General features: G+C 40.9%; 1 protein-coding gene across 4 annotated transcripts in view; it reads left to right on the top strand.

Moving 5' to 3' along the window:
- FREM1 (FRAS1 related extracellular matrix 1) overlaps positions 1 to 12,696 on the top strand; it is a 136,031-nt gene that overhangs the window by 102,218 nt on the left and 21,117 nt on the right. For all 4 annotated transcript variants that reach the window (XM_042964262.1, XM_042964259.1, XM_042964260.1 and 1 more), the window contains 2 exons: positions 5,609 to 5,738; positions 8,614 to 8,686. In XM_042964262.1, coding sequence (XP_042820196.1) covers positions 5,609 to 5,738; positions 8,614 to 8,686 — 203 coding nt within the window. The remainder of the gene's footprint in view (positions 1 to 5,608; positions 5,739 to 8,613; positions 8,687 to 12,696) is intronic.

Raw genomic sequence — 12,696 nt, 5'->3', positions numbered from 1 at the left:
CTTCTCCAGCTGCTGCATGATTCCAAGGACGGATTCTTCTCCTCCCTCTGGCTACCCTTATTCATTCTTGGCTTCAAAAGAGAAAGGACAAAGAGATCAAACCGAAAAAGAATTTCTAACAGGCACACCCTGCAACGTTTTAGCAACTTTTATGAAACACCTTGCGGGGGAAGAGGTTGAAACTATGTGCTAGGTAAAGATTTCACATTATACCTGCCAGCCAGGAGTTAAAAGTATTTGTCTCCCGGTAGATCTAAGAACACGCAGAGGAAGGGAAGGGAAAAAAATGGCACTTATTAAGCACCCACTGTGTACAGGTGCTTTATACATACTAATGAATTTTAATTTTCATCATTTCACAGGAGTATCATTCTCCTCGTTTTAAACGGATTACAAATGGAGGCCTAGAGAGACTGGGTAACTGACCATAATCACACACTAATAAGTGGTTGCAAGATGTGTCTGACTCCAAAGCACTGGTTTAGGGTACTCACTATCCTGCCTCCTGGCTAAACACCGTTTTCCCATTACCATGAGAGAAAGACAGCATCAAAAACACAGGTGTTCATAGCATTAGATTATGGAGATTAATAGCATCCTCTTTGAATTGATAAGTCTTAGAACACTTGGAAAAATATTTTTTAACCTTTCAATTTTCTTAAGTCATATGCTACTTGATTATAAATGAAGAGCTAGTCGTAAGAATAATTTAGTCACAATTTTCGCTTCTGTAAAACCTTTCACTGAGAAACTCAAAATACTTAATGAGTATCCATTAAGGCTCATTTAACCCCTTTGAAGTACAGACTCATCATTATTTACTTTGGGAAGTGAGGAAACTGAGGCATAGAGCAGCTAAGTACCTTTTTCCCACACTCTTGTTAACCTAGATTAATGTCCCAGATCCCAAACTGGGGTTTTAATCCCAAGTGGTTCTTGCAGTTCATTGTTCCTTCATGTAAATGAGTCAAGTAGCCGCAAAATAAAATATCAGAAAATGTACATATATTTTTACTTTACTGCAACACTATCGAGAATTTGGGTAAGATAATTCTTTGCCATGGACTAGGGGAGAGCTGCGGGCAGGCAGGGTGTCCTGTGTATTGTAGGATGTTTACAGCATCCTTGCTCTCTACCCACTAAACACCACCATCACCCCCTTCCCAGTTGTGACAATCAAAGCTGTCTCCAGACATTGCCAAATGTTGAGAATCATGCACATACCTTAGAAATACCGTAGATGTGTGTTAAGCAATCATTCTTTATGATAGAATGTTCTTTTATCAACGCCATCTTTCTCAATACTCTTATAAAATACAAGAATAGCTAAAGAATCCAGAGTAAGGGCCAGAAAGAACATGTGAGGATCATCTATCCTAGATTTTTTTTTCAAATTTTATGATTTAACATCAGTTAATAGGGCTGGGGAGAAAAAAGGTTTCAGTGGTCAACTTGGCCTGGGAAACAGTGGGTAAAAAAATTCCTTCCTTCATTTAACAAATATCTATTGAGCTCTTACTATTTTCTGGTCATTCTCCAGGGGACTTGGGACTGTATCAGTGACCCAGAGGCCTCTGTTTACTTAGGCACATACTTCATATCTAAACAAATTAGGTACTATGGTCTGTATGATACTACTTTGGAAAATGACTACTTTGGAAAATTGGTCAGGATAAGGGGGATCGTAGATCCAGACTTTGGGGATGGATTGACTTTAAACTGGGTGTTTAATCTCAATTTTTAAGAGTCTCTTAAACTGAGGGTTGATGGGGGGTGGGAGGGAGGGGAGGGTGGGTTATGGGTATTAAGGAGGGCACCTGTTGGGATGAACACTGGGTGTTGTATGGAAACCAATTTGACAATAAATTTCACATTAAAAAAAATAAAATAAAATGCTAACTATCTGAAAAAAATAAATTGGGTGCTTAAATGGCTTTTCTGGTATTCATACCAAAAATTGGTGAAAAATCAACAAAAATGTTATCTGAGAATCAACTATGTGAGATCTATAATTAAAAGTATAGTATATCTAATACTATTATCTAATACTATTACTTATAAATTATGTCCTATACATCCTTAAATCAGTATTATACTACATACACACACACACACACACACACACACACACACACATACATCCCTCTTCCCTCTGGAGAGGCCATTGTTAAGATATTTATAACCATATCACTGCTTATATGTGTATGTAAAATATAACAAGGCAATATGTAAATTTAAGGTATGTGCCAAAGTAAAACAAAAGAAGAGGCGTAAGAATGGAAATGGGAACCTCAACAAAGCAAGACAGCTGTCTTATGCTGCACTTCAAGATCCTGTTGTGCACAGTAGAGGGACCAGAAGCCTCATGACTTATAATCTGGTTTAATCTCTACTGTTGCATTCTATGTCTTCCACTCACAGTAGTGGTTGTTGGAAATTCAAATTCAGTTTCCACGTTATATCAAATTTCTTATTGTGATCAGTACCCCACAATCACTGAGGGGAGTGTTTCTCAACTGAGGATGATTTACCCCTAAGGGACATTTGGAAATTTCTGGAAACAGTTTTGATTGGAGGGGCCGATGTGACTGCATCTAGCAGGCAGAGGTCAGGGATGATTCTAAACATCGTATAATGCACAGAACAACCTCAGTTACTATCAGGTCCCAATGTCAATGGTCTCCAAGTTGAGAAACCATGGCCTAGGGAATTAAGGAATTCTCACTTCTTGCTAACTGACTTGAAATGATTGCCATATGGTCTCACATAAAGTGTGTCCATAAACTTCATTTCTGACCTTAGATTGAGCTTTGCTCAATGGCAATAGGAGAAGGGAGGGATCGTTAAAATGTGAAGATCTGACTCAACTCTTGTCTACATAACACCTACACATCCAGAGCTTTCCAAATTTCTCTCGTGGGCTCCTGCATCTGGTTATCTACACGATGCCCAGCATACAGCTATGTGGCTTCTCACAGGGAGAATTCCTAAGCGATTGACTGCATCTCTTTTCTTTTAGGTGTTTGTGTAGAATTTAAGCAAGTCTCAGCAATAGAAAGATCTTCAAAGTCAGTACTGCAAAAACCAAACACATTCAAAACATGTGTTGCACATATCCTGTAGGTATGCGTGTGCTTTGTGATTTAAATATTTTTCTGGAAGGCATATAGCGTGGCTTACATTTCATGGCTTTTCAATGGGTCTTTATTATTTATAGTGAGGAAAATAAAACTAGAACAGTGTGTGATGACAACGTTATCCTGTAAGCAGTATGCAACTTTCTAATCGTGCATCAGGGAAATGTGCACACTTTCCCAAACGCCAAAGCCCTTCGTGCATTGAAGCTGAACAGCACTCTTTGTGGTCCCTTTATGGATCTAGATCAGCAATCAAAATTGCATTTAGCTTTAGGCTTTGAGGTCGCCTGGGTCTGCAGAGTGACATTGATGAATTTTTGCTTGTCGTGGTTCGTATTAGCAGTAGATGGATTCTCTGAAGAGTGGACGTTGAAACTCATTTAAACCTTATTGAGACTTAGCTGAAATTCATTGTATTTATCTATTTCACTCATTCCCATTGCTTTTCTTTCCTTCCTGTTTCATCTTTCTGTCCTTTCCTTCAATCCATCTTGTTGATTTTCCCCCCTTCTCATTTAGCGGGGTCCTTAAAGATTCTTGGCAATATGTGGTTTTTATGGCATTTGTCATATTCTTGTCACTTGTTATCTTCTGGTTCTTTTATTTTTATTTTTATTTTTTTAACGTAATTTATTGTCACATTGGTTTCCATACAACACCCAGGGCTCATCCCAACAACTGCCCTTCTCAATGCCCATCACCCACTTTTCCCTCTCCCCACCCCCCAATCTTGTGATTCTTTAAGCATAGCCATTTATTTCTTTACTTCCTCACCGTTCCATGCCAGAGTTGAAATCAGTTACATCAAAAACCCATGAAGATCCCAAATATTTCTAATATGAGGATTCTGTTTTCACGTCAAAATTTTATGAAGCCCGGCAAGCCAGTGACAATAAATTTATGTACTGACTGAATAAACATGTATGTTCATATAGATTTATGAACCTCTCCCATAATCCCATGCTCCCACACCACCTTGTCCCACTGGCCCCTTGTCCTTGGAGTAAGAGACAGTGCTATTGAGTTTATCTTGCTGGTTCACTTAGAGTACGTAACTGTGACACACGATTGGTGCAAAGACATGAAGAGGTTATGAGGGGATACCCTTACTCTTTAATGTGAATGGTCCCCAGGAAAGCCTGAAGAACTCTGTGGAATTTGGAGACTCCATGCCCTACATGGTGGCACCCGGGATTTCTAGTTCTGCAGGAAAAAGTTGTAAAAAAAAAAAAATACATTTAGAAATCTAGAAGAAAGAGCCTACATCTAGTTGGAAGATTGAGAATACAGTAAGGCAACCACTGAGGGTTTTGAAAATGTATAATGAAAGGGAAAAGAAAGGAACAAAAGTAATGAAGTGTGTCAAATGATGATAGTGAAGATGGCTTGTGTCTTATATTGCTGAAGGTTGCAGGGGTGCAAAAGGTAAGAGCACGTTTGGGGAGAAATGTTTAGGTAACCAACTTCACATCTTCTCACCTCAAAAAGGGAAATGTAGGGGTAAAATTGTATTCCTCTGCTTGAGCTCAAGCGACAGGAGTCATGAAGGACTTCAATTGGGAAGAAGAGTGGTACAGAAGGAATGGAACATTTGGCTTCAGATGTAGGCTGGAGATTTCAACTCTGCCATCTATTAGCTTTGTCATAGCTTTTTGCCTTTAAGCTGATTATGGAACCTCTCTTAAGCTTGGTTTTCTTTTCTGAAAAAAAGAAAAGAAAAAAATTCTCTATGTATTATGAGGAGTAAAGTAGACAGCTTCCATCCAATGTTGGGATCACGAAATCTCTTGTGGGAAAAAGACCACCCCTAGTTATCAGGTTTATTCAGTTGCATCCAAGCTACATGTCAGTCAGCCCTTTTATATGTGCAGAAGAAGGAATAGATAGTGGTTACAAAACCCATGCACATTTTAATTCCTGGGCACATCCTGAAAGGATAACAGGTTATTAAACTGAACCTAAGTTCAGAGATATGCTACTGGAGCAGTTCTTGATGTACTAATGAGGGCCAAAAAATAAGAGAGAAGATTTCCTATCAGCGGTCTTTCCTGAAAAACAAAACAAAAAAAAAAAGAATGTCTCCTTGAACTTCACAACTGCTGGTTTATTTCCCTTCAGAGCACTCAGGTTTGAGTCCCTTTCTTGTCATTAATAACTGGGGGACCTCTGACAGCTTCTTAACCTTAGTTTCTGCATTTGTAAAATAGAATTCTAACATTTACTCTTTCTGCCTCATGGCATTTGTTGTAAGCATCAGATGAGATTGTTAGTGAAATTTCTTTTTGAACTAAAAGGTACCAAGTAAGTGTAAGGCATTTTTAACACTGTTGTACGTTGATGAACCACGTCTGTCACCATGAGAGGAACCTCCCACCATGAGTTCCATCTCCTACCAATCAGAGGATCCCTACTGGCATTTACTATGCATTTTTAAAAAATTATTTTCTCTTTTCTTTTCCTTTCATGCACAGTTTGGAACTGAAGTGGTCTCATATTGAATGGTCACAGGCTGAATATGAGGTCTGTGAGACTGTGGGCATATTATCCTTAGAAATTACCAGAAGGGGATATTCCATGGACTCAGCCTTCGTGAGTGTAAAGGTAACAAGTCTAAAATATAAACTTCCAGGCTAAAACTTGAGTCGCTGGTTGGTGCCTTTCATGATTTTCTTAAAGAGAAAACCAGAGTAACCAAGGAGATTTCAAATTGCAGGATTGCCACGTTTATTTTGGAGATTCTACATCAAACATCTCCTTGTCCTTCCACCTTTTATCTAACTTCATTAGCTCCTGGATAAGGAATTTCTAACTCACTTTTAATTTTTAAATCTGGTTACTAAGTCCTGAAGTTTGATTTTACAGGGAGATGGATCCAACCTAGTGAACCCTGGCCAAACTCTGCTTTGGAAAAGAAACCCTGCATGTAAGACATTCAATGAGGTCTCCAGACCACATTTCAGCCCCCAAATGGCTTTCTCTTAGTATGCACCAGGATCGCTTCGTGTGGTCTCAGTGGATGAGGAAAATCAAGGGACAAACTTAAGAGTCACCCAGATTGGGGCGCCTAGATGACTCAGTCAGTTGAGCATCCGACTCTTGATTTCAGTTCAGGTCATGATCCCAAGGTCATGGGATCGAGCCCACGTTAACCTCCATGCTGAGCATGGAGCCTGCTTGGAATGTCTCCCTCTCTCCTTCTCTCCCTCTCTCTCTCTCTCTCTCTCTCTCCTCCTGGGCCCTTCTCCTGCACTTGCATGAACTTTTCTCTCTCAAAAATAAAAAAGAGTCACCCAAGTCAAAATTAAGAGAACATTTATCAATCCAGTCCTCTGAGATATAAAGGATACTCAGTAATCACTTTTAGATTGATTAGTCAACTTGCTATTGCTTTCCATTGACACGGACCATGGAGCACAACCGAAGACGTCTAGAATTGAAGGAATTTTTTTTTTTTTTTAGGAGTTGCCATCACAATACCACTTCAAGAGAATGGCAGCTTGAAAAGCTTTCACAAACTAACAATGGCAAATGAGCTTTGAATACTGCTCCTCAATCTCCTGAAAAGGGCAGTGAGTGATATTAGCTTTTGGGGAAAAAAAAAATGGTCATCTCAGTTAAATCTCAATTACAATAATCAATTCAAATCACCCTCAGAACCTTGTGCACCTAAATTCTACCATATCCACATTTGGTATTTATCTTTCCAGATTGTTCACACAAAAAGAAATCTGTCCGAACGGTTTTCTAATAACGCTTTGGTCTTCTACAGACAACACCATATGCTCAAGTCTAGAGTTTTGGGCCATATACCATTTACCTTGCCAGGTAGAAAGAACATATGTGGTGTGACAGGGAACCTTTTGTCTCCCGAAGCTGAATGCACACTGTGAGCCTGCCAGCTGAGTGGCCAGGCCTTCATCAAACACAGCCCTGAGCCTCCAGGAACAGCTCTACCTAGAGCCCAGGTGCTGCTTTCTACCAGAGCTTACTGGCGTCTTGACCAGAAGCAAAGAGAAAGCGCTCTCCCCTGTGTTGTTTGTGCTGGTTCGAACTGTGCACCTTCACCGAGATCATTGCTCCGACCACCTTTTCTCAGACCATTCCTTTTCCCACATCGGATTCTGCAAACCCAGTGGTGGTAAATACTAAGTACTTGCATGTGCGCGGAAATGTAACTTCCAGCATATGGTGGATACAGGAGAACGATGGGCTGCCTTTTCGCAACGAAAGGTGGTTCAGGAAGAGCCTTGGCATCGTAGGCCAAGAACAAATGGAAGCCTGGGAGGAAGTACCCTCTTCAGCAAAACGTTTCCACTGCAGGCCCATTAGCAGATCTCGTGGCCTTTAATTACAAATGGAGGTAGGATCTAAAGCCAGAAAAAATGGGAACTTTTAAGTTCGCAATTGTGCACTTGATTTCTTTGTTGGAAAGTGAGGAAATATAGTAACTCCCTTTCTGGGCCATCTTAGATGTCTAAAAGAGTGCAAGGTAACAGCTGCTTGTTGTGCTTACGCAGGGTTCTCATCCGATGACCTTTTTCAAACTCGCCAAGGACACTCTTCTTAACACGTATTTAGGCTCCCTCTGGGGGAAGATAAGGTCGTGACTTGAGAGCCCTAAATCCCCTCTGGTTTTTAGCCCTATGAGTGGGGAACAGGAGATCAGTAAATCGTCTCTTTAGAGCAATTGTTGTTGTTGTTGTTGTTGTTAACAACTTACTTGATGGAGCCTCGAAAACCCTCAGTCCTGCGTGCGGATTGATTTTGCGTGGCTGTTCACCAGGGCTGTCACCCTCGTGGAGCTTTCATTCACTTCTGTGAAGTGAGATGGTTTCCCCCAGACAGGAGAATGGACGAGGCCCGTTTCGGTTCAACCTGTCAAAGTCACTCAGTGCCCTGGAGCTCGTGGGGTACCTCACAGCTACTTGTCTGGTGCTACTTCTCCTCCCCCCCCCCCTTCCCTCCCAGGCACTATTTCAAAGCCAGGTTGGGGTAGGAGGAAGGTAAGGTAATAAATGGATACTCATAGCAAAGAGAAAAATATTGTTTAAAATTTATGTTGCTTTCTCCAAAGACCAAATCGTTTAGAAAGAAGTGAAAAGGAAAAAAAGAAAAAAAAAAAGCTTTACTTTTACTTCTGTTGATATTAGTCTAAGAAAAAAGTTAACTTTAAGGAAGATCCATGTAGCCTAGATCTAAAATGGTTGATTATAATTTTTAAAAAGCCCTTATGTTAAAAACAGACTTAAGAGCATGAATTTAAGGGCACCCGGCTGGCTCAGTCAGTAGAGCATGCTACTCTTGATCCTGGGGTCATGAGTTCAAGCCCCAGGTTGGGCATAGAGCCTCCCTTAAAAAAAAAAAAAAAAAAAAAAAAAAAGCATGAATTTAATCTGTTATGATACTAGACTAGATGTTTCTCTATTAAAATAATATTTATTTTTCTTAAAAAAGGATATTTTTTTTCCCTCTTAAGGTCAAGCAAGTGTCTGCTACAGTTGGAAAAGACTTCACTCTGACTCCATCTAAACTGATTCAGTTTGACCCAGGTACATTTCGTGTCTATAGTTTGTTTCCTGTTTTTTGTAAGAACGTGTGGAGATTATGGGGACTTACTTCAGCCCGTGCAAGAGAGATCAGTTTGGCCTTGAGGTTTTGCCCTTCGTGTTTCACTTAATTGCAAGTGAATATTCGTTTAAAATGAGAAGAAAACTCATAACGAATAAAAAGAAAATATCCGGGCCAATATCCAAAAAATCCAGAAAATCATTAAAAAAATTATTTAGTGTCCTAACCCAAAGCTGAAATAGCCTCATATTGTGATGGAAATTTTCAGAATGTCATATTCACATGAGGCCATTTCTACATGATTTCTCTTGGAATAGGTTGCTTTGAGGAGACTGCGGGGAAGATTCATTAGATAGCACATACTTTGTTTAAATCTGTGGAAAAATTTTGCTAGGTGCAAAAGGGGATATAAAAATATGGTGCCAACTCTTAAAGGCATTCTATTGTGTGGGAAATAGAGCCGTGAAAACAACTCACTGACAGTACACTGGGACCCAAAGGAGGAGCCATTGTTCTGGTTGAGGGGAATCCTGGAAGACTTCCCAGAGGAGGTGATATTCTGAGCAAGTAGGAGAAGAAGGAGAAGGGGACTTCAGGGTGAGCTGTGCCTAAAGCACTAAAGCTGGACCAACACCTTCCTTCCCTGGCCTCTGTAGAAGGGGCGGGTAACTCTCCTTCACTGCACCGCATGGTTCTCTCTCCCTCTCGTCTGGGATGGGCATGCATCACCTGTCCAGGGGCAAATGGAAAGGGCCTTGAGAAGCAGCCAGGGCTCGTGGCTTGGTGCTCTCCTGCAGAGGAGGTGTTCTGCCCTCCGAGAACATTCCACCAAGTCAAGACCCTTGCCATTATCTTGCCACTGACACATACTGTTTCAAGCAAAGGCAGAACAAAATGGCTTGAATATCATCCCTGCTCCAGAACTGACAACCTTAATAGTAAACATAGAAAAGAAATGCCTTTCTGCAGTTCACCACAAGTAGCATGATGGTTTGTGACTAGTTTGCTAAGGCTGCCCTTACTAAGTATCACAAACATGGTAACTTAAAAACAGAAATTTATTTTCTCACAGTTCTGGAGGCTATAAGTTCAAGAGCAAGTTGTCAGTGGGGTTGATTCCTTCTGGGGGCTGTGAGAGAGAATCTGCCCCATGCCTGTCTTCCACGCTCTGGTGACTTGCTGGTCATTGGCATTCCTTGGCTTCTGCGGAATCCACACCAATCTCTGCCCTTGTCCCCAACATGGCGTCCTCGTGTATGTGTCTGTGTCCAAATTTCCCCTCTTTATAGGGAAATCAATCACAATGGATTAGAGGCCCACTCTAGTGTGACTTTATCTTGACAGTTACATCTGTAATGAGCTTTTTTCCAAATAAGGTCACATTCTGAAGTACTAGGAATTAGGATTTCAACATACAGATTTTGAGTGACCCAACTCAACCTATAGCAATGAACCTTAAATTTGACATGAAACAACCCAGATATCGCGTTGGCCTCCTTCGTGCGATATTTAAGTTTGACTTGCGTAAGTTTGTTCTTCAAGTGACCTACTTTGTAGAAGAGCTGTTTCCATTATGTATCTGATGTTTACCCACAGGTGGCCACAGGCTCTTAGGTTCTGGTCAACCCTAAGATGAAAGGATTTGGGGCAATTGCTCTGTGTATTCCCGTTTTTTACTTCATGTTAAGGCAGTTCCAGCCTTTCCACTTAAAAAAAAAAAAGATTTATTTATTTATTTTGAGAGAGAGAGAAAAAAAAGTGTGGGGGCGGGGGGGCGGCAGGTGGCAGAGAGGGAGAGAGAGAATCTCAAGCAGGCTCTACTCTCGAGCCTGGGACTTGATCCTACAACTCTAGGATCATGACCTGAGCCAAAATCAAGAATGGGATACTTAACCCAATGAGCTACCCAGGCACCCCTACAACTTTTCCACTTTTTGAGAGCCAAGAGTCGTTGTTATATGTCATCTTTATTATTTGAGGTCCGTTTGTCTTGAGATCTGGAGTGATTCTGGCTTTTAGTAGAGTTTGAGCAGCCTTGCCAGGTACTCTGTTGGGATTGATAGGAACTAAAAAGTATCACGTTTAGGGGAACCTTTCAGAGGTTCCACTGGATAAGACAAATACTGATTTGTCTAGAAGAGTTTACATGCTTTTGTGAGTAGATACTAGACTTCTGGAGCATCTAACTGGTCAATTATTTGGGGATTATTTAGACATTTTAAGAAAAAAAGTCTTGTAAGTTAGAAAGAAACAATCTTTGCCCATTCATTGTTTTAGAATTTATTAGCCAGAAATGGTTTCATAAATTGAAGGCTTGCTTTAGAACAATTTCAAAGTTCCCTATGTTCACAGGTCCTAGAAATGTTTATATACTCCCATATTGGTTTTTTCTTTAATTTTTTTTAATGTTTATTTTGAGAGAGAGACAGAGTGTGAACAGGGGAAGGACAGAGGGAGAGGGAGACACAGAATCTGAAGCAGGCTCCCGGCTCTGAGCTGTCAGCACAGAGCCTGATGCGGGGCTCGAACTCACGAGCAGTGAGATCATGGCCTGAGCTGAGGTCAGGTGCACAACCGAATGAGCCACCCAGGCTCCCCCACTCCCATATTGTTAATCCTTGCCTCTTCTGGGTCTGGTTGTCCCCATCCCCATTCCCCACCCCCATGCCCCACCCCCATGCCCAAAGCAATCTGCTTATTTGCTTAAAAACAGCAGCCTCTATGAAGGGCGAAGAAACAGAGCGAGAAATCAAAATTGGTGGGCTATTGGAAGGTTTGAGAATTTTTAGGAGGGGGTGGAGAGAAACGGGGTCCTTGTTGAGACTGGTGAGCTATGCCTTGCTGCCATTGTACTGAACCCAAAGCTAATTCTGCTGATTTAGCATTCAGCTATTGTGGCTGATCTTGATTAGAAGTGTAAATACTCTTAAGGAAAAGATTGTTGTCCTTTCAAGTATGTGTTCTTGAAAGGTTTGCTGCTTTCCTAATTGAACGACTAAGTCATTCCTAAGAGTCAAAATGTTTTCCAAAGGAACAGAGCTCTAACATGGCATTTACTAAAAAACATTGAGCAAATGTCTTTCCATCGTAAAATCCGCTTTGCAGGCAAGTATCCAGTAATGGACCTACTCTGTAAAGTGTGTGTCTGCATAAAATGACACCTTTTCTTCAACGCCTTTTGTTTTATGGGAACAGGAGGCCGGTTCAAGCCTTCTGAAATTGCTTATAATCTCAGTGATTTAACAACTACTTTGCACCTTGAAAATGGGAGAGGAAGGAAAAAGAAAAACCCAGAAAGTTCTTACTTCCAATCTCGTTAACCTAGAAAAGTTGGTTCTATGTGCACACCTGGTAGGCATAGAAACAAAACTGAAATGCAATGCAAGCAAACCAATCAGAAAGTACTTAAATGAAATTTGGAATAGATTTTCTCTAACCATCTGGTTCTACTCCATAAGGTCATAGAACAATGTTAAGGTGTTTTGGGGGGGGGGAGGTAAAAGAGGTACTATAATGTTTTTAAAACATGATTCTTCAAATAAGAGGCAATTGGTTGGGACTTGGAATTCTTTGTTGTTGTTATTGGACTTTTATTTGGATAATGCTTGACTTTTGGGGTTTTGAGAGTCAAAACAGTTCTTTGAATATTAACATTCTTAGTATTAATATACTCTCTTCACTGTCTGGTCTCTTATCCCTTCATGCCAGGTTTATTACAACAGCTGCCTCTGTGGTCTCCCCACTTCTAGCCTCTTTGCCCGCCTTCCTGGGCTCCTAAATCTTTTTGCGTAACACTCAGATTCATTTTTCTAAGACATTCATTTTCAAGGGCCTTCCCTGTTGCCTATGGCTGAAAGTCTGAATCCAGCCACCTGGTGTCCAGGGCTCTCTGCCTTCTGGCTACATCCCACCGTTGCTGCCCTCCTACCTCCTAGTGCCTGGCGTGACCTCCCTTCCAGCCAGCTAATTTGCTCAGCCTTCCCTGTTCAAG

Source organism: Panthera tigris, chromosome D4 (assembly GCF_018350195.1).
Source record: "Panthera tigris isolate Pti1 chromosome D4, P.tigris_Pti1_mat1.1, whole genome shotgun sequence".
Lineage (NCBI taxonomy): Eukaryota > Metazoa > Chordata > Mammalia > Carnivora > Felidae > Panthera > Panthera tigris.
This window is presented reverse-complemented; position numbering and strand designations above follow the sequence as displayed.